We start from the raw sequence: 22,815 nt of genomic DNA on the forward strand, positions 1-22,815 counted from the left end.
GGGCCCAAGCAGTCAGATTCTGCGTGTGTTTCTCCCGGTGGAGCTGATAAGGTTTGCTAATGGGTTGGAGGGAGGTGTGAGTAAACAACAAGGGTCAAGGATGACTCCAAAGGCTTTGACCTCAGTACCTGGACGGGTGCGGTTGCCATTTAGCAAACTGAAAACCTGGGAAAGAGCAGACTGTTGTGGGGGGAAGGTGGGGGGCGGGGATATTGTTTTGAACGTATTGGGTTTGGTATATCACTAATCATCTGAATACAGACACAAGGTGCCAACAGCTGGAATGCGTCTTGCCTCCCTTAAAATAAATGGAGTTGGGAGCATATTCCCATGTATTCTAAAATCTTTTCAAATTAACACAGACATCTGGTGTTACACATACTCGTATGTACGTTAGAACGCTTACCGGCACATCTTTCCTTCTGCTTCGTACTTCAGTATCCATTTTCCAAACTAGGAAACGTCACTAAAAGCAGAGCACCTTGACCCCATAACGGGGGGCTGAGAATGACAAGGCATTTTCAAAGGCATTTTACAAGACTTTATTTAAGCTACTGAGATACACCTTCCTGTCAGAAATCCAGCCCCCAACCCCCACCGCCACCTAACATGGCGTCTGAAATTCCTCCATTTTAAAGAATGTAATTATGCCCTCTCAATCAAGTGTTAATCTTACATTCTGGCATAAACATAAGGATATGTATGTATACTGTCTTTCAATGGAGACATTTTCTCATTCGGTTTGGCATAGAATGGGGTCCTTTTGCTAGAAGTAATCAGAAAAGAGAAGGTATGGCTTGGGAAGAGAAAGAAGAGAGAAGCCAACAACAGCGGGTTTTCACAGTGCAGTCCTGGGGACAGAGAACGGAGAGTCAGCAGGTGCAGAGGGACTGGAGACGTTTGGGGGAGGGGGTCTGAATTCTTCTCTACGCAGGCTCATCCCAGTCCTCATCACTGACACCTTCCACATCTACCTCCAGTGTAGCCTTCCTTCTGGACTCTGATTGCCTACTCGACACCTCCATTCGAACATCTCACCCACACACCATCTCAGTGCTCGGTTCTCTCTCGCAAAGACATTTTTCTCCCAAAGCCTCCTTGGCCCAGTTAACATCATTTAGCATTTGCGTTTCGGCTCAAATCCTCCTTCTCTGGGAAGGCTCCCCTGACATCAAGGCCAGATCAAATCCCCCGGTTGTACATCTTGTGGCCCCCACGCTCTCCCCCTCAAAGCCCCTTCTCTGTTCTTAATTATACATTACGTGGGTCAGTATCTGTTTCATGTCAGAGTCCCCCGCCAGACTCTGAGTCCCTTAGAGCAGATGCACATCTCTCTTGCTCACTGCACTGTGCATCACCAGATCTGAGCTCTTGGCTGGTGTAAAAGAGCACTCAATAAACATTTGGTGAATAAATGAACGAATGCTGTCTTGGGTGCACAGACGTGAAGTCGAAGGGTCACTGCTGAAGCAGAGTCTCTAAGGTACATCGCGTCAACTCTAAAACACTGGACTGAGTCAAGTTGACTACGATGGCTCCGAGTTTATTCTTGTATTTGCTTTGCATTTTGCTCGTCTCATCAAACATTGGCATTATTCTGTACCTCCAGAACCACAGAGGACACCGAAGGGAGAAATCAATAACCCCAAGTCCAAAACCGAAAAACTCAAGAAGTTACTGAACCCTTTGTTAGAGAACCAGCCACAGAAGAGGGAGCTCCCCCATGACTGCTGTGTCTACAAGACGGCAAAAGTACCTGACAGACATTTCATTAGAATCATAGAGAAAAGAGATCTTTAAAAACGTCCTAGTAAGCGGGGATCTTAAAAACCAAACCAAAACAAACAAACAAACGAAAGGCAAACTCATAGAAACAGCACAAAAGTGGACGCCCGGGGGCTGGACTGTGGGGAAAACAGGGAGAGGTTGGAAAGGGGGTACAAACTTGGAGCTATATGAAGAACAAGCTCTGAGAATCTAACGTATAACGTGGTGACGACAGTTGACAACACTGTATTGTATCGTTGAAATTTGCTAGAAAAGTAGAACTTTAACGTTCTCACACACACACACACAAGATAACTATGTGGCGTGACGGATGTGCTAAGTAACCAGCTGGGGGGTGGGGGGGGAGTCCATTTCACAAATGTACTCACATATCAGACCATCCCAATGGACACTTCGGATACCTTACAATTTCACATGTCAATTGTACCTCAGTAAAACTGAAACATCAAAGAAAACAAAACTTTCTACCCAGCTAAGGCCAGTCTAAATATGCAGTTTAAGATGTATAGGATGTAATTGACTCTAACCTCATAAGTGCTTTATTTGAATGGATGAAAAAAACAAAACAAAACACCAATCACACAATTGCAAGGGCTTTCACGGTTTTATCAGGTCTTTGGTCACTTTACTTTGTCCGCAACCGCCCCTCACCCCCATGTTAAGTTGCTCAACATCAAAATTTCCTGCCGTTGGGATGTCAGCGATAGGACCTCTGTGGTTGAAGAGGAAATTCGGGGTTCTTTTTATTCTTATGTGCTTCAGACCCCTCACCTCCTTCCCCATGGCACTAAAATGGAGCTGTTCCATGGTCTTAACTTTTATTAAGACCTTTGTCAGCAGGATTAGTTGAACATCCAAAATAATTTCAGCTAAAAGGTCTAGATGTAATCTGCCGGTTTGGATATAGAAAACGGGAGAAAGGATGACTACATAAAACATAGGGAAGATTATTAACAATGCACAGTATTTTCCAGTTTTGTTTTGTTTTTAAATCTCATATCTCAAGTATCACAGCCAATTTCTTTTTTTTTTAATTCTTTTTATGTTTATTTATTTTTGAGAGAGAGAGAGAGAGACAGAGTGTGAGCAGGCGAGGGGCAGAGAGAGAGGGAGACACAGAATCTGAAACAGGCTCCAGGCTCCGAGCTGTCAGCACAGAGCCCGACGCGGGGCTCGAACCCACGAACTGTGAGATCATGACCTGAGCCGAAGCCGGACACTCAACCGACTGAGCCACCCAGGCGCCCCTACAGCCGATTTCTTTTAGGCAAGATCTAACTCTGTCTGCAAATGTATATCAACGTTAGAACGCACACAAGGGGCGCCTGGGTGGTTCAGTCGGTTAAGCGTCCCACTTTGACTCAGGTGTCATGGTTCCTGAGTCAGAGCCGCACATCGGGCTCTGTGCTTTCGGCTCCTCTCTCTCTGCCCTTCCCCCACTTGCACGCACTCGCTCTCTCTGTCTCAAAATAAATAAGTAAACTTGAAAAAAAGTAATAATAAAATAATAATAAATGCACACAAATTCATAGCAACCCCTTCTAGCTCTTCCAATATAACTGTAAGATTGATTTCCCTCAATGGAAATCAAACACAAACTCCACAGAACCCAAGTGTCCACTCTGGCTGTGTACCTCCATCACAATCATGCAACAAACTCACACAGCAGGTCCCAAGACCCTTTTGTCATTAAAAATCCATTGGCGGTGAAAATAGTGAAGAAAGACAGGAAAAAACAAACGTGCAGGAATGCAAATTAGTAGTATAAAAGAAAAAGACTCCACTTTCTGAACAGAATTTAAAATTTCCAAACACACCCAGGCTACATGTTTGTGCAAAGGTGAAGAATGTTAGGCACACTTACGACAGGTTTGCCAAACTGTATTATTGTTCTCTGAGACTGATTCAAATTTACTACCTCCTTCATCCGACGGCCTGGTTACCTCACTGCAGCATGAAAAGCTGGGGTAAATCTCGGATATTTCTGACTTGTCGTCTCCCAGACCTGTGCCAAAAGTACTGCTCGAATGAGAGCGAGAACGATGTCTCCTATAGTGACTCGCCTTTTCTACAGCGGAAGGAAAATATTCGTATTTGTGATTAAGTGACTTGAAGAAAAAAATTACCGAAAAGTGTAACAAGGACACAAAGCAGGTCTCTTATAAATAAAAATCCCAAAGCTCAGGCATTACAAGTTCTAGCCACCTGTTACCAAACTTCCACATATGCTGTGTCAAGTGCATCAAGGTTGAACAATCACTTATGCTCATTTTAAGTGTAGATTTTAAAGGAGAAATGGGGGTGGGGTGGGGAATTAACAAGAACTAAGGAAACACTAGCAAACTAAAATGTTTCTATCAAACATAGCATCTGGTTATACATAATTGTTTTCAAGAATCGCCAAGCGTAAGTATTTGTTGCCTTTTCTTTATCTTCAGAAAATTTAATGAGAGCTTGGCTGCTTATGTAGATCAAACTGAGGACAAAAGTATTAGAGTCCCTATTTTCCCTTGGGCTTTCCATTTTATTAATGTCAGTAATTAAATGTAGAATATAAATCAGGGGGTAGAGACAGACCCAAAGGATATAATACATCTATTTATATGGTTTGAAATAACTGCATAACTGTCAAGGCTTCTGTGTGTTCAACACTGTCTGAAAGTCTGAAATGCTATCCCTGTACCCAAATATCCAAGCCATTCAGTTTTTGCTTTTAATTAGAAACACGCGGTCTAAATTAAAAGTCGAGTGAACTTGCGACATACGCCATAAATTCTGCATTATACGAAAACTCAGAGATAAATTTTGAGGGTACCAAAAAGTCTATTTTATTTTAACACATTCACGATGCTATATAGGACACCTCCCCCACCTTTTATATAAAGGAGAAACGAATCTCCTTTATATCTTAGCAGTTTAACGCAATCCAAATAATTACATTTGAAAGCCCAGAAAACCTATCAAATCACATTCACTAATGAAAAGCAGAAACAAGGAAGCTCTGGACACCTTTCTAGGTGAACCTGGGACAAACGAATCTAGGTCCGATATATTAAAAAGCTGTTTTGCGAGGTTTGTTTTCATGCATGATGAATGGCATTTTAAAGCAGCATGGTTTTTTTTTTTTTTTTTTTTTTTTTTTTTTTTTTTGGTTTTTCAAATCCTCAACTTTAAAAATTCACAATTTACCGTTGGCACCAGGTGCCTCTAAGGCTCAGATGAGCTGCACTTTGAGGACAAAACCACGTAAATGAGAAGGAACTCAAAATGTAAGCAGTACCAGAGAGCATATGGAGACTTCTAGACTGAATATTGTCTTCCAGGGGATCAATGTCGAAGATGGAGCCAGGATCTGTGCGCCAAACTTTGAGGTCTTTTACCAAAAGGAAGAAATCAACAAATCAAGAATGAATTTTAAAAAGCCAGCACCGGAGTCAAGCACAAGTCTGGAAAAAGATGTACATAAGAAGCAAACACGTAGAGGCAAACCCACGGTCCTGCAGACATCAGAGAACGAAGGGACAGTCGCACCCACATGGATTTGGTAGGAAAATCTTGTGAGCAAATTTAAGTTGCCTGGTTTATTTTTCATTGTCCTTCTGTCTGCAGCCTGTGACTCATCACCTGACACACATGCATACCAGACACCCCCCGCATCCCTGAACCCCCAACACTCGTGCTCAAAGAAGTAAAATGTTTGACATAAACTGCTGATTAAGGACATGTGAGTAATTCCCAGGGAGTGACTGAGAGGTTTTTGTCCGAGAAAACCAAAGAAAGAACAAAAACTTCTCTCCTGAGGGCACCTGGGTGGCTCAGTAGAAGCATCCAAGTCTTGATTTCGGCTCAGGTCATCTCACGGTTCGTGAGTTCAAGCCCCACGGTGGACTCCCCACTGACAGTGTGGAGCCTGCTTGGGATTCTCTCTCTCTCTCATAACATAAATAAGTAAACTTTAAAAATAACTCACTTCAGTTACTCCCTGCCTGGCTCAAAAGTTCGTTTGTGGAATGTACTTCATTTTGGGGCTTCGTAGGGAAGTCCTCCGTGGAAAACAGTCTCCCCCCACCCCAAAAGAAGAAATGCACCGACCTCTGGATTACCCAGTAAGGGAATAATTTAGAGACATATATGTTGCATTTAGAAAAAAATAGCAATTTCTAGGGGCACCTGAGTGGCTCAGTCGGTTAAGCGTCCAACTTCGGTTCAGGTCATGGTCTCGCGGTTCATGAGCTGGAGCCCCACGTGGGGCTGTCTGCTGTTCGCCCAGAGCCTGCTTCGGATCCTCTGTCCCACCCCCCTCTCAAAAATAAATATTTAAAAAATAACAATAATTCCTATCTCGAAGGTAATGAGTAATGAGGTCTGAGAGCTCAAAGTCTAGACGATATCACAGGAGCAAGGCTTCCACCATCATTCCTGGCCCCTGCTCTCGAGTAGGACCCTGGTGTAAACGTGCAGACTGTCAGCATTTCCACCCTCAAGGAATGAATCAGACCCCTCTGCACTCACTCTCCCTTATGAGATGTTAATGCAAAGCAATGAAACTAATTCCATGATGGGGCAGCGGGGTGGCTCAGTCTGTTAAAGCATCCGACTTCGGCTCAGGTCATGATCTCGCGGTCCGTGAGTTCGAGCCCCGCGTCGGGCTCTGTGCTGACAGCTCAGAGCCCGGAGCCTGTTTCCGATTCTGCGTCTCCCTCTCTCTGACCCTCCCCCGTTCATGCTCTGTCTCTCTCTGTCTCAAAAATAAATAAATGTTAAAAAAAAAAATTAAAAAAAAATATATAAGCTCTTCATATTGTGGAATACCATCAGAATCTCTCTGGCATTATTTGTGGTAAAAGGTCCTACATGGGATCAGTTCTATTATTTCTGTCCCCCATGTAGACAATGTCTGCACTACAAGGCATTGCTCAAGTACGTTAGCTAAAGGAAAACAAAACAATTGTCCGGCCTTTGTTATCACTCCTGGCTGGTATCTGGGCCGCTCCTTGGCTTAAGAAGTAAGAACGCTCTTAAGACCGGCAAGTTATTGAAGACAGAGAAGGTCCAATAATCCAAAAGGTGTGCGATGAGAGCTGACAAGGACCATGAATCCCATTCAACATGGCACAAACAGTTGACACTTAGCCTGTCACCCCTTTTCAGTTGGGCACCGCATCCACCATTTGAGGACGAGTCCAATGAATAAGGAGGCTGATTCTACAGCGGGGGCAAGGACCACCTTTTTGACCGTGCACACCTGCTGGGAACCGCCAGCTTACCGACAATGATTCCAGGTCTCCGGTCCATCTCCACAATGTGAGGATGGACGCCCTTGTAGGCCGCATCGCTGACAACCTGGGTGTTCTTCCTCACTCGCTCTGTCACGGGGTCATCTACAACAGGAGTAAAGCCTCTGCCCTTCGTCTTCTCGAAATCTTCATGATATTTTACCTGAAAAAAAGGAAAAACAACATAAACTCCAACTGAAATGTCCTGATTGTTAACAGAGCTCACACAATTTCGACATAACGGCAACTGTTACAGAATCGACTACATCTAGACTATTTTCCACACAGATGTGTCTTTTCCGATTACTCCGAAAATAGTGTCTGAAATGTCAGCTTCCTGGCATCAGAAATCAAGTGCTGAGATTTTCACAACGGTTTTCCTCATTATGGTTAGAAGCTCTTTTAAATTATATATAAACCGGTATATCAGTGAGAAGGTTTAAAAGATATATATTGTTTAATCCTGGCGATTTCCTAAAATGTACTAACTTAGGTACAAATTAATTTGCTATTTTTTAACTTTTAATAGGTTTTAAAATGATACTCTATTTCCACACATTGACATGATTTTTTTTTGTATATATATATATATATATATATATATATATATATATACATATACATATACATATATATATATATATATATATATATACACACACAGTTCAAACACACATTTTTTTCATGTTCTGATATTGGATTACAGTGGTAGTTATTCAATTCTATAAATCTTACTATATACCACTGAATTGCACACTTTAAATGAAGAAACCTTATGGCCGATAAATTCTATCTCAGGCAACTGCTTTAAAAAAAAAACATACATAACTTTTACATTCTTTGCAACATGTAAACATACCAAACTCTGTCTTCAAATTAACTGAAAAGAAGTCCAAGCAAATGTCTTTCACAAAATGCATTTAGAGTAGTCATGTTAGAAATAAAAACACACCCCAAATATCACTGAGAAAAATTACTTTATTAGACTAAATATTTCCATTACATTTCAGTGTGGTTAGCGGTCACCACCCCCCCCCCCCCCCCCGCCAAAGGAGGGTCCCATCTGCGTTTTGCTTTGCATTCATGCTGGTTAGTTATCCAGATTAATGGTGAACAACGCCTTCTGTACACCGGGTGGGGCCGTTCCTTAGTATGTTTTAGTCATGAGAAGAAGGAGCTGGTTGTACCCTACCATGGAAATATGATTTTGTGCTTCTTTGACATATCTCAGACCAGGCGTATCTAAAATCAGACTTGGTCTACCTTTCATCTGTTTATGGTCCTGGGTATATTTTACCTGCAAAGGACACAGTAGAACGTACTTAAACAACACAACAATTGTAAGAGAAAACATTACGCCACGTTTTCAAACGTTCCAAATGAGTGACACATCTACAACATATTCAAAATGATTCCCCAAGTAAGTTGTTCAGTGAATTACATGTCATTCTAGGGTAACAATCTAAAATTTTGCTCTCAAAGTTCACTTTTAAAAACTAAAGCAAAAACCACCTAAATCTCTCGATTAACCGAAAACCAACGTGTGAGTGAACGATATCCACTAACAGTGTAGTCGGGAACAGTGGTTACCATACTTAAACAGGAAAAATCCACACTAAATGAAACCTAAATTTATTTTTCTGTTTCTAATATTTCCCCGTTTTCCACCATAACACTGTTGAAGAATATATACCTACCAAGTCCAAGCATCCCTCTATTTCCTTTTATTTTTTTTTTCCCATTGTGGAGAATAAGAAACTGTGAGTATCAGATCTAATTTCCTTCTAAGCGGCCACAGCTTAAAGGTAATTTATGTCAAATACGGTCAGCATCTCTGGACAGAAATGCCACTGGCGAACTGTAAACCGTAAACCCTAAATGCTGATTCCCAGGCATGAGCTATCTTCTCGATAACGGACCAGCAGAACTCTGCTATCTATGAAGCTGGTTATGCATGATATGAGGAAAGCAATGATTGAGGACCTGAGGACATATGTGCAATTCGGAACTGAAGCCCTGATATTTACTAAAAGAAAGCATACAATCCAAATAAGACACTGATGTGCACCACGGGCCTTTAATGAATAACTGAATGCTATACGCAATGCATTTAAAGATTTTTTTCCCTCTAGGTCCCTACTCTGGAGTAATGAGTCATTTCTGATTTTGCTTTGCAGAGAACATCTAACAATTCACATTCAATGGGATACATCTGCACAATGACAATTATTTAACTTACGCATCAAAGACTTCACCACTTTCAAAGACACTGGCTAAAATAACATGAATCATTGTTTAAAGGAGCATAATATAGTTTAAAACTAAACTTTGAATGTAACCATTGGTCACATCTGGAAATACCGAGGAAGGGCTTGCATGATGACGTCGAGTTGCGCAACGGCAGATTTTGGAAATCATCTGAAATTACACGTGGACCTACTGCATGTATCACAAATGTTTCTTGAGAGTACGTTTTATTTTCACAGGGAAAAAAAAAAAAAAACAACAAGAAAAGGACTGCAAGTAAATAATAAAGGATGCACCCTTTGTAACAGACCAAAATGAAAAAAGCAACTTGCCGAACTAAGATTTTCTTGATTCTTCTTCACTCTTTCCATTTCAGGAGTTACACTTAAAGCCGTGGCTCTTCCCAGCTGACCTTTATAATAAACCTATCATTGCGGGGAATAAAAAATAAAGAGCACGGTGAATCAATTCACCTACATAAGAGTCTCACAGTAGCTATTTTAAAGAGCTAGCCGAGAAAAGGGCACAACGGAAAAAAGAGGGTGGTATCGGAGGGCTAGCCATATTTAAAAGGCTTGCATCTGAAATCAATTTCAATTCATCCCATTGCGTCTATGGCTGGGAATGACGTCACTGTGAATACACTCAAATACATGGGCATACTGTCAGGAAAGCGGACATAAGCCCTGCATCACAAAGGAACATGGTGAGAAATGTCTTTCATGGGTATCGCTTAAAGGCACTCGTACCCATATACTGTTGTAGTCTGTTAGTAATTAACTGCAGCAGGGTTTTCAAAAAGATGCCTAAATAGGCGACTGTGGTCATCCAAAAACTGGTCGCTGCACTTCCCACGACCCCACTCTTCCTTCTCAATAACTAAGTTCCCTTCTGAGAGTAATGGAGTTATATCAACCTTGCCCCTAGATATATCGGGCAGAGATGGGCACCTACTTCTCCAAAACACAGTTGTTAGGAAAATGGCCAAACAACGGCCTGACTTCATTTTATGATCTGCCCCCAAAGACTTTAAAGGTTTGAAGAATAAAATATTTCTTTGAACCTAATAGATTTCTAGATTTCCTCTTCCAGAGAACCCAATCTAAATGTTTTTTACTGTTTTTTTTTCATCTTTGAGAGAGAGAGACACAATGTGAGCAGGGAGGGGCAGAGAGAGAGGGAGACCACAGAATCCGAAGCAGGCTCCAGGCTCTGAGCTGTCAGCACAGAGCCTGACGCGGGGCTCAGACTCAAGAACCCGCGAGATCATAACCCGAGCCAAAGTCAGACACTTAACCGACTGAGCTACCCAGGCACCCACAGAGAACCCAATCTGTATGTTAATGACTTCAAAAAAAGATGCTCTCCTTGAACTACACCTATGGATTACAAAAACAGAAAGGGGTTAAGAACAGGCCAGGAGTTGGTGCTTGAGGAAAAACAAACAGCCCCCTTTACAAGTGCCCTGAAAAATGGGCCTGTCCCGTGTGACCTGTGCAGGCTTGCACACTTTATAATTTTACCCCCCAAGTCATCATCCAAAAATAAAGCGACGAGAGCTGGGAGTGGGCGACAGGGTTGCACAGGCTAACAAACAAGAACACATACAGGTAAGAAAGGCAGTGGGAAAGCTTATTCGAAGGGCCAAGACGCTAGGAGCCATCGCCGCATCCCTTTGCGGAACTACAGCAACTGTAAGCGTGCAGACAAGAGGGAGCCTCGATAATCGGTCGCCAAAAATCATAATTGGCGGTCACTGGGAACTCTGGAGCCCGGAATGCCTGGCTGTACCCACACCTAACACTCTGCACCATTTCAAGTTAGACAGGCAGTCAACTGAGAGCACAGTGTCAACTTGAGAACTTTATAAACACAACTCTTCACTGACATGTTGAGAATACGTTTGCTGTCATAAGGAAAAAAGTTACTAAGGTCACACATTGCTGAGGTTCTTCTGGTTTTCTTTAGCTCTCTTCAGCTCTGGTGGATCAGAAATTGAAGTTGCTTGTTTAACCCCTCCTTTGTATTTTACCTGCGGACGATAAATGAGAATTTTAGTAGATAGCAGGATGGTCAACACACACACACACACACACACACACACCCCACAGAGCATGAGCCTCAAAATTAACCCCATCTTTCCACACTTGTCCCCACAGTAGACATGCAGAAACCGGTCAGTTCATAGCCACACCTGGATCCTTATTCTTCTGATGTGGCAAGCACAAAATGGCGTTGTGCTTCTTTAAAATGATGTTTCAAGGGGTGCCTGGGGGGCTCAGTCGGTTGAGCGTCCGACTTCGGCTCAGGTCACGATCGTGTGGTTCGTGGGCTCGAGCCCCACATCGGGCTCGCTGCTGTCAGCCTGTCAGCGCAGAGCCCGCTCAGGAACCTCTGTCCGCCTCTCTCTGCCCCTCCCCCACTTGCACTGTCCCCCAAATAAATACATTTTTTAAATAAATAAATAAATAAATAAATAAATAAATAAATAAATGATGGTTTCGATAAATATTTTGCTGTTCGATGCCAAAGCAAACTGCAAATCCCACCACTAAAAGCAATGGGAATATAGGGGAGAAACACAGGAATGAACCATTCCAAGAGAACCACAGCGAAGCTGCTAGCCCAGCCTGGGGAGGACCATTTACTCTCATTCTGACCTGGGGCTTCCACCTTCAAAAGAAGCTAAAGATCTCTCCCTCCTACTGCCTTCCAGGGATATTATAAGGATCAGGTGCTGTTCAGCCTGATTTTCTCCTCTACCTGTAAGAACTCACACTCACATTGTAAAGTCTTTCAAAACTACCTGTTTGGGAGGAAGAACGCTATTGTTTATACTGGTAAAAGTTCCACAAAAGGGTCCAAAAAATGGGAAAAATAGCTAGCAGGGGGCACCTGGGGTCCCCAGGGGCACCCAGGGAGACCTGGGGTCAAATCCCAGCTCGGCCCTTCAAACTGTGGGTCCCTGGCATGTCCTCTGACCTCTCCAAGACTCAGCTTCCCACACCTACAAACCAGAGAAATAAACTGCGCCAGCCACACGGGTTCACAGAAAGCGTTCAGCACACATGCCATATTGGAAGTATCTCACAATTATTAACTCTCATTCCTTTATTAGCGATAAATCATTGATGATTGACTAATGTTTCTCATTTTATTTACAAGGTTCCCTGCCTTGACGTTATGTCTTAGCAGCCCAGTCAAGCCGGGTCTTCTCCTGCTCTATTCTAACAGCTAAATTCTTCTTCTCAGGTTGACAACACACCCACTGCTCTCCAGGTCCTTCCCCGAAAGGAGAGATTTGCCCACGAACCTACGAGGCCCGTGGAGACAGGAACTAGGTCTCACCCATCTTTGTGTACCAGTAACCAGGATCACGCCTGGCGCGCTGGGGTGCTTAACGAAGACTTCTTGACTAAACGAACACGGCTAAATCATAGCCAGACAATCCCAAACTTCCCGGACCGCACCGGAGAACCAAGGTTCCTGCCCTTGAGCATGGGACTGCAGAAAAGAGCATCCGATCCGTAGAGGGCTCGAGCTTTTCCGGAGAGCACTGTGAAGAATAAAAGTGCATGACGCTTGCTAACACGGGGGAAACACTTGCCGCACTCAGCTGCTCCTGGTTTCTCCTCACCCTCTCCATCTCTGGCGTGACGCTCACGGGCGTGGCTTTGTGGCACGGCTCTTTGTACCGGAGCTGAGAGACAGACAAGGTGCGAGACAGGGCGGGGTTATGTGAAGGAAAGGTGCACCCACAGCGTGCAACAGATTAAAAGAAGCGTCCTTAGGAGTTCGCGGGGACCTGCGCATCGCTAGCAGACTTCACCATCGCCACGAGCCCAGGCTGCAAGCTCGTTCTCGCCCGAATGTTTTTGAACTCCACCTTGGGCTGTTATTCTTTGCGTCGCATCATTTGTCGGGGGCCCCTCCGAGTGTGATCGGTACCGGGAATAATAAGTGATCCCTTCCGTGAGTTCCTTTCTTCAGAGCACAAAGGCAACGTTAGCAAACTACCATTTCGTATTTAAAAATAAAACTCCTACGTTCCTCTCATCGGCAAGGAGGATGGCACCATGCCTGCCCCTTCGTGACAGGCTGTCACTGCGGAAACACACCGCGAACCTCAGAGTTTCCTTATCTACAAAGTGTCCACGTGGGAAGGCCTGTGCTCTGACTCGCATTTATGGAAATTTTCCTGACCTGCCGTGTTGAGGTGCTCTTTCTTAGCTGGAGGACCAGGCCCCAACATTTGTGGTCAGTTTTCCGGCAATTCTGCAACGCCCCGGGAAATAAATGAGCCTCCAGCACAAAGAAACAGAATGGTAGGTCCATCAAATGAATTTTTGACAGGCAAAAGTTAAACTGGAGGTTAAAATCCTATTATAAGCAACTCCACAGGGATGGTCTTAATGATCTTCCGGAGTTTAAATTTAGTGTAAGGGAATTTTTTTTTTTTTTTTTTTTTTTTAAGACATCACAAGACCTTCAGGGCCTGCAGATAAAATGGACCCGGGATGCACACCCTTAACCGTGAGTGTGCCAGTGAAGAGAAGCTTGACAAGCCTGGAAAATAAATGACAAAGGGTCAGGCCCCTTCCGTGTGGCAGCTTTCCTCAGCGGGCGGCTTTCTTTGTGCCGTGATATGTAGTTGAGAGTTTAGGCAGATTCTGTGCCTGTGTCTGTGTCTGCGTTGAAGTGAGAAAAGATCCAGTGTAATCTCTACGGATGGCAGGATATAAGGAAAGATTACTCCGAGTAGAGCTCGGAGGGGAAAAGTCTGCTGAACGGCATTACTGATGTGGAGAGACTATCGTAACCAATTTCTGGTGGATGTAAGTTTGGGGAAATCAAACTGATAATGGCGACTGATCATGTCTTGTTTTCATCCATTCACAAATATGCTAAGTGCTCTCCCGGTAATACCCCCCTTAATGGTATGGCTCCTGTGTCACAGATAAGGAAATTGAGGCTGGGAGAGGTTGGTGGCTTATAAAGGTTACACAGCAGGTAAGGTCTGGAGCTGGGATCAAGCCAGGAGACCAGGGTCCACATTCTTCCCGTTATTCCATATTGTCCAAATTTCTACCATGTGCACACCACTTGCCTTATGTCGGGCCAGCTATCAACGGTGCTGTGATTTGCAGTATTCGTCTTCCATTAAATTAAGTCACTATTATCTTCAAATAAAGTTATTTTATGGGAGTGTTATGTGTCTCTGATAAATTGAACACGACTATCCTTTCCTTTCGAAAAAGAGACACATTAAAACAATACAATCCCTAAATCATGGCCTGCTCATGGGCCAGGCACCTATCATTTATATACCAACCATACTTTAGGAAACACTGGGGTTCCCGACGTGACTCCTTAGAGCCCGAATTACAATTTCTCTCTCACCGTCATCTTCTGCCGTCTTTCATCGCGTGCACCCATCACCTAAACCTTCCTCTCCTTGGACAGAACTTGGACTCTGAACAGGTTCAGTTTGCTCTGCCAGGAAGGCACTTCTTCACGACATCCACCCCCCCAACTGTGATTAATTCTTCAAGATCCAACTCAAATGTTACTCTTCTTCCGAGGGCTTTCCTCTCTCTCTCAAGGACATACCCTTCCTTCTCTGCGTTTCCACAACACTTTGCAAAGGGAATACTTGCTTATCATTAAACGACACACTGCGCGTAAAGTACTCCAAAAGCCTCGTAAACAGTCAATAACTATTAATTATGGTTACAGCACTTAATGCATAATGGGTATTTATGCCTCTGTCTGTTTCTCCTAGAGGCCTTGAGAATCCTCACTCATCTTTGAATTTCCCAAGAACAAGGACAGAGCAGGCATTCAGTTAACATGTTCTCGGATAAATAAATGCACGCACGAAGTGTTGTGCTAGCCCAACAGAAAGAAGGGCGAAATCCTATCTCCACCTTCCGGGAACGGGCCCTCCAGCAACAGAAGGCATCATCACGGGACTTCACCTGTGTAAGTGCTGGGCCCCCCATTGTCTACTGCCATCCAATAAAATAGAAAACAGTACTTAAAGAAACATGATCACACATTGCTGATGTTCTTCTGGTTTTCTTTGGCTCTCTTAACTCTGGAGCATGGGAGATGGCTGTTGCCTGCTTTATCTCTCCTTTGTATTTCCCCTGAATAATGTATTGAAGGAACAATGTGGGTTTTATTCAACACAAGGCTTGCAAGGTAAGAATTCTGCATTCGTAACCATTACATAGTTGAACTTTTTTCACCGCCAACGTTAATTTTCCTTCCATGGGAACACAAATTTTTATTTCAGCTGGTGATGCTTTTAGGATTCCTTTACGCTAAAGTGCAAATAAACTCATATTTATTCACCTAGCCATACTACAGGAGTTTATTTAATTACAATAAGCAAATGCCGCTTACGAGGATAAGTTTTATCATTAGGCAGATACACACACACACACTCACACACACACATAAAAACCCTTGGGAAGTATCTTAAGTAATATAATAACTTATCATTTTTCTATCTGAAAAGCAGTTTCTACTCATTAATGTATGAATTACAATTTATCATGCATTTAAAGTCCAAAGTCAAACCGAGTTAGGGGCAGAGTCTTCGGGAAGACTGCTTATCTGAGTGAGAGCACACAAATAATCCAGGATAAGGAAAAAAATTAAGTGGCCACAATAAAAGAAGAGAAAGAGGAAGGTGGAGGGAAATGTACTAAAAGCAGAGGCCATGACCTCTGTTCACTATGGAAGGGCCAGTGGCAAAAAGTCAGGAAGTGTCTTGTACCCACATAATCACATTATACAAAGCCAGCCTGTATGTAGTCTGGCACCCATTCTATTCAAAAGCCTTTCCTTCAAATCCATTTAGAGGAAGATCAACCAGACATAAATGATAATGCCAGCACACTGCTAGGCATGGGACAAGAAACAGCTCTTTAAATTCATGAAAAGATTAGTAATGCCATCCTATCTGGTGGTATTTTAATATGTCTAAACTTCATGGAAGATTAGATTCAAGAAAAAGGACACACATAAATATTTATTTGTATGCAAACACAGGCTGGACTTAAGAGGCACATGCTGAAATTTAGCAAAGACTTAAATCTACACAAGACAGGGTTTAGAAATCACTTGGTAATGTTTAAATGATGAAGGCTGAAATCCACACTGACAGTCCCAAAGAAATGGTAACCTAAATATCTAAGATATCATCCATGTCCTAGTAGCCGTAGGTTGAATATGGGTAACAATAACAATGTTAGCTCAGATGTGAAACAGTTAAATTGAGACTACACCAAGAAAGACTACCTCTAAATAAGATTCAAAAACACTCCTTAACACAGAAAGCTAATAGCTAAAAGGCTTGTACAGTGGAGGTGGAAAATGTCGACATCTTTAAATGTTAGAGAATCATATCTTCGTTTGACAGATCTAGCTAATCTTGAAAGGGCAACTTTCCATTTGAATACTAAGCAGGAGTTTATGGCCCAACCTTAGAGAGATACAGAACTACACATTTATTGTTTGCTGGAAAAGGCAGTGGGACGCTGGAAAAAGAAATGATAAACCGCACTACTCTGCGCGATTTTCCTCGGGTGAGAAGCTAAACATGATTAAAGATGAACATTTTTGTTTTTCAGACGACTCTAAACTAATCAAAAAGGCACTCATTTTACTGCAGGCAATGGAATCGCCTACCACAGAACATTTATAACACTGTATCTCAGAACACTGATGGGTGCATTTCAAATATTATCATTTGAAAGTGAAGGAAACAAACATTTCATCCTTCTCTGGCAAACAAACTTCTCCAGCTGGACCCCAGCATGGCCTGACACGGGCTCTCGCCATGGCGGACGGGAACACCCTCATTGTAAGGTCTTCTCTGTAAGCCTCCTTCAGGAGCTAGCTTCATTCAGACTACAGAAATTTTACTGCACTAGTATTCTGCAGATTTTTTTGAAATATGATTTAATACAGCATTACCTTGCCTTTTCTATTTTTTCTCTGCAAAAGCCAACGCATACTCATACTCTAGAATGCCACATACTGTCCTGACTGATACGTAAGTCTAACCAGACCAGTTCTGCTTCAATTAGTTAACGAAAGGCTCTGTGTCTAAGAGTGAAGGTGAAGAGAAAGGTCACGAAAGGGATTTCAGGGGTGCCTGCGTGGCTCAGTTCATTGAGCACCTGACTCTTTATTTTTATTTTTATTTTTATTTTATTTTGAGAGAGAGAGTGCAAGCAAGGGAGAGGGGCAGAGGAAGAGAGAGAGAGAGAGAGAGAGAGAGAGAGAATCTCAAGCAGTCTCCATGCCCAGCACGAATCCCAACATGGGGCTTGATCCCAAGGCCCTGGGATCATGACCTGAGCCAAAAATCAAGACACCCAAAGGACTGAGCCACCCAGGAGCCCTGAGCATTTGACTGAGATGCTCTGAAAATGAGCACTCTCTCTCTATCTCTGAAAAAAAAAAAGAAAGAAAAGAAAAGAAAAGAAAAGAAAAGAAAAGAAAAGGAAAGAAGGGGATTTCAGGAAAGAACCTTATGACTTCCTCAACAAGAAACTAAATATCCATGGAAGAATTGTTGTTGGTAAAGATAGCAATTATTCATTGTAAATTGTCAAGCACTGAATGGAGAAGTTTTTTACCCATCACAGGACTTGCTCCTTGCCTCCTCTACCCTTCCCCCCAAGCTCAAAGGTAACTGGAGGGTAAATTATTTTACAAATCATGGTGAAGGTGCCTGTTTTTGTTTTGCTGGGGGCTGGAGAAAGAAAAAGGCAAACGGGGCCTTTGAAACCTTCTCTTAAGCCACCAAATCAATGTGCTAAGGGCCTTTAATCATTCTACAGGGTAAAATTTCTTTCCTCCAAGTTGTGGAGAGGTACTGAAATTTATCTTTTCTCTGAAAAATTTAATACAGTTAAAATTCTGTTCAAAAGATGAAATCTAATCCCAGATTTCATTACTGGACTATTAAAGTGATCTATCTCTTGTGCACTATGATATATCAAGATGAAACACTGCTTTAGGTTCAAGGGGAACAAGGCTACAGTTTTCCTTCTGAAACTGAGACCTTTGATATTTGATGAAACAGCATTTTAACAAAGCGAAGAATAAAAGAAAAGCAGCCAGTTTAGCAAAGAACTGAAAACATTTATCTAGCTGATGTTTGCTTTTGGAAAGGATAATTAATGCTATGGAGAACTTACTGAACTAATATTCTGCTGATTTTTCTTCACTCGTTCCGTCTCTGGAGTATCTTTTATGGCCGTGCCAGCTCCTACTTCTTTCTTATAAAATACCTTAATTATAAGAGAAGGAAAGAATAACTATAAGCGTATTAGAATTCAAGTCCTAGATTAGATTCTTGTAAAAGAAAGACAATGTCTCAGGTTCTCAAGTAACGTGAATACAGCCTCTATTTACAAGTACCAAGGTCATATCAATCAATTAAATAACCCATTATCACAATAAATGCCCAATTCTGGTTTCATATTGCATAGTATTCCCCAAGTAACCCTCTCATACTTGGTTCTAGAGCATGCATGCTACCCTAGGTGGCCGCAGATTATTTGGTCTAAGGATATAAGTTGGCAAACTAGAGTTCCCGGCTTTAAATATGAATGTATGTCACATGTGTGTTTGAGGAAAATCAAAGTGCATTATTATAAAAGCTTACTAAGCAGTATCATTTAATTCAAAAACAGCATGAAATTTTAAGCAAGTGCTACTCTCCAAACACAAAGATGCCTTCATTCTCTTCAAAGAAAATACTGGTTCTGTCACCAACATCAAAGTTTACTCATTCTATTTCCCTTGTCTTCCACTTATTCATTAACCTTCCCACCTGCCTCTCCACTCCTACCAACAGCCACCCCTTTCAAAGACAAAGCAAACTGGGGTGCCTGGGTGGCTCAATCAGATAAGTGTCTGACCTCAGCTCAGGTCATGATCTTGTGGGTTCGTGAGTTCGAGCCCTGCGTTGGGCTCTGTGCTGACAGCTCAGAACCTGGAACCTACTTCGGATTCTGTGTCTCCCCCTCTCTTTCTCTGCCCGCCCCCCCACCCCCACTCGTATTCTGCCTTCCTCTGTCTCATAAATAAATAAATAAATATTTTAAAAGACAAAGCAAAACAACAACAAAAAAAAATGTTTACAGAATAATAGAATAATTGTAAGAAAAGCATGTGAGGACAGAACCACTCCCTCTGTTGAGACTAGGTGATCCAAGAGGCCCTGGTGGGGGTAGGAGAGTAGGCCCCAGATATGTTTTCCTCCACAAGATAAAAATCTAGAATACCATGGAATCACAGGAGATAAGGGTGGAAACAGCTTTTTTCCCAGATCTTCCCTTCCAGCCAGACTTTTCCATTTATTAGCACACCTGCTTTGAAAGCCCCAGAGGCATCTGTCTAGCACACCTTGAGGTTTGGAGCTTGCCAATTTATTTCAAAGTAGAAAAGATTCCAAAAGCCCTCAGACTTAACACAATTACAGTCTGATGAGACATCTGCTTAACTCCTAAAGGACTAATGAGCTAGTTCTACATAAAAATATTGGCTGTTTGGTCAATTTTTATAATTTTATAATTCAAATTTATATATCCATTAAATGTAGACCCAGTCCCTTAATTCCTATCCCTGAAAATAAAAAATATGAAAGTTTAAGAATTGGTTACAAACTAGTAAATCCCTAAATACATTATCATTTTAAATCAGTGACCTGCAAGAAAATCACTTCATATGGTTATTCTCCTCTTTGAAGTAAAATCTGTGTAGAAGATTAAGACCTCTTTCCTAAGTAAAATTTTAAATTTCAGTTAAAAAGAACTCTTGCTTATACCAAAGAAGAAGATGTGAATTTGTAATTCCAAAACAATCATGATAAATTACACCTTGTAAGAACATTTGGTACTATTAAAGAACAAACAAGAGGCCCAAAATGGAGTCACTTATGTTAAACCCCATCAAGACTTAATACCTAACCTAATTGCAGTTTCAGCCTCTCCCAAGAGCAGAATTTTAAACCAATCAGCCTGGAATTTCCTGATCAGTGCTAGAGAGGTAATCTGCATGATAGACCCCCACCCTTTTCCTAGGGAAGGTGACCTTGTCTGAAGCAATCCTGTCTTTTCTCTTGCTAATAACTTCCTTGTCCTGCAGCTTTGGCCTATAAAGGCCTTACATTTTGTACCTCTCTACCGATCATCCTCTATTTATTTGTTAGATGGGATGCCTCCTGATTCCTGAATCATTGAATAAAACCAATTAGATCTCTAAATTTACTTGGTTGAATTTTAGTTCTTTAAAAAGTGTTTTATTTTAACATTTACTTATTATTGAGAGACAGAGCGTGAGCATGGGAGAGGCAAAGAGAGAGGGAGACACAGACTCCGAAGCAGGCTCCAGGCTCTGAGCTGTTAGCACAGAGCCCGATGCGGGGCTCGAACTCACAAACTGCGAGATCATGATCTGAGCAGAAGTCAGATGCTTAACCGACTGAGCCACCCAGGCGCCCCGAATTTTGGTTCTTTAAAAGTACTCTTATTATGTTAAAGAAGTAAAGATAATATGTTTGACAGAAAATTCAAACAATGCCACAATCAGACAATGAGGAACAAAGGCCCTCCTAACGCAAACAAAATTTCAAGGTGGCAACTGTCAGGGAATTACTACTCACCGCACTAATGTTTTGTTGAGTTGTCTTGATTCTCTGCATTTCAGGACTATCTGCCACTGAAGAATAGTTAGAAAGCATCTTCTCTGCTTCGTCTTTATACTTTTTCTAGAAATAGAAACAGCTAACATGAATCTGAAACTGTGTGTGCGTTTGTGTGTGCCCACAGGCATGAGAGATAGAAAGAAAATGATGCCTCTTCCATATATGTTGATTCAAAGCAGTTGTTGAGGTGACAGCAAAAATCAAGGGAGTAAGCAAACAGTAAGAAAACAGAGTAGAAAAGCGGCCTCCCCTCTTCTCAGGCGATGGTCCCCACCCTAGTCCATTCAAAGGCCTCTGGAGGGCTTGGCCTCTATGTCACTCCTAAGTTTAGAACCTTGTGATATTGTGATTTATAATAAGATATATCTATGGTCTTTGTCCCTATTTCTTGCACAGAACTCCTAAAACCCTCAGAATTTCTTGTGGTGAGAGTGATGAAGGTATCTCTTGCTATGTTAACGAAATGGTATTTGGACACACTGAAGTATGAGACTGGTTGCCAAGGAAACCAAACTTGTGTTTAGAGGGTTGGACCTTTCAGTCCCAACCCCCAACCTCTGGGGATGGGAGAGGGGCTGGAGGCTGAATAGTCACCAATTGCCAATGAGTTCATCAGTCATGCCCTATGTAATGGAGCCTCCATAAAAACCCAGAAGGAGAGGGTTCAGAGAGCTTCCGGGTTGGTGAACATTTGGAGATTTGGGGGAAATGGTGAATGAACCTGGAGGGGGCTTGGAAGTTCTGCGACCTTTCTCTGTGCCCTCTTCCATCTGGCTGTTCTGAGTTATAACTTTTTATAATGACCCACTGATCTAGTCAGTAAAATGTTTCTGAGTTCTGTGAGCTGCCCTAGCAAATGAATCAGACCCAAGGAAGGGGGGGGGGGGGGTCCCAGGAACCTCTGGTCTATAGCCTGTTGGTCAAAAGCACAGGTGACAGACAGCTTGCAACTGGTATCTGAAGAGGGGAGGGGGACAGTCCCGTAGGACTGAACCCTCAACCTATGGAACTTGGTGCTGTCTTCCAGTAGATGGGGTCAGAGATGAGCTGAATTCTCCCATACCCGACTGGTGTCTGAGAACTGGCCGTCGGGGTGGGGAAGCCTCCACATACATGCATTGGAATTGGTGACGAGAACACAGAAGAAACCTACTCTTTGATGAGCAGCCCGGTCCCTGTTCAAAGGAGCCCCTAGAGCTCCTGCAAGTAAGCTGGCTCTCTCCACCCGCTATTTCTCACGCTTCTGGATTTAAGCTTTTTGCTTCCTACTTCAGAAAAAGAGACATTTGTATAATGGAAAGGTACTAGGATTTCTGTAGTTGAGATAAAAATCTCAATTCTTCTGTCTAGTAAATGTATTACTACTGAGAGCTCCAATACCTTCTCTGAGTACCAGCATTTTTACATTGTAGGTTTGGTCCGAGACCCGCGTTAACACACCGAATCAACCCCACAAGCAGATACTATCACTGTCTCCCCTTACAGATGGGGAAACTGAGACACGAGCTAAGGAGTGTCAGAGCAGGGATTTGAACCCAGGCACTCTGGGTCTAGAGCCAGCAAAGTTAGCCATGATGGCATGCGGCGGCTTGTGAAGAAAGGTAATTATTATTGAGACTCAGCACAGCATCATTACAACTGTATCCTAAATAATTAAAACTCCTTGAAGTTAGGTGTATCCTTCTGTCACACATACACAAAAGCAATGCTATCAAGTTAAAGCAGGAATTCTGATGGTTCAGGTGTCACTTCCTATGGAAAGCCTTTACGCCC

At 42.5% G+C, this 22,815-nt stretch overlaps 1 protein-coding gene across 14 annotated transcripts in view; it reads right to left on the reverse strand.

Moving 5' to 3' along the window:
• The window catches only part of NEBL (nebulette), a 357,579-nt gene that overhangs the window by 25,723 nt on the left and 309,041 nt on the right, over window positions 1-22,815 (reverse strand). For 6 of the 14 annotated variants that reach the window (XM_081796063.1, XM_081796062.1, XM_081796065.1 and 3 more), the window contains 9 exons: window positions 21,001-21,105; window positions 18,530-18,622; window positions 12,919-13,011; window positions 11,251-11,343; window positions 9,644-9,736; window positions 8,257-8,361; window positions 7,056-7,227; window positions 5,069-5,161; window positions 3,653-3,856 (listed from right to left, as the gene is read on the reverse strand). In XM_081796063.1, coding sequence (XP_081652189.1) covers window positions 3,653-3,856; window positions 5,069-5,161; window positions 7,056-7,227; window positions 8,257-8,361; window positions 9,644-9,736; window positions 11,251-11,343; window positions 12,919-13,011; window positions 18,530-18,622; window positions 21,001-21,105 — 1,051 coding nt within the window. The remainder of the gene's footprint in view (window positions 1-3,652; window positions 3,857-5,068; window positions 5,162-7,055; window positions 7,228-8,256; window positions 8,362-9,643; window positions 9,737-11,250; window positions 11,344-12,918; window positions 13,012-18,529; window positions 18,623-21,000; window positions 21,106-22,815) is intronic. The other 8 variants (XM_081796058.1, XM_081796060.1, XM_081796059.1 and 5 more) reach the window with 8 other exon arrangements.

Source organism: Panthera onca, chromosome B4, assembly GCF_046562875.1.
Source record: "Panthera onca isolate mPanOnc1 chromosome B4, mPanOnc1 haplotype 2, whole genome shotgun sequence".
NCBI classification, from domain to species: Eukaryota; Metazoa; Chordata; class Mammalia; order Carnivora; family Felidae; genus Panthera; species Panthera onca.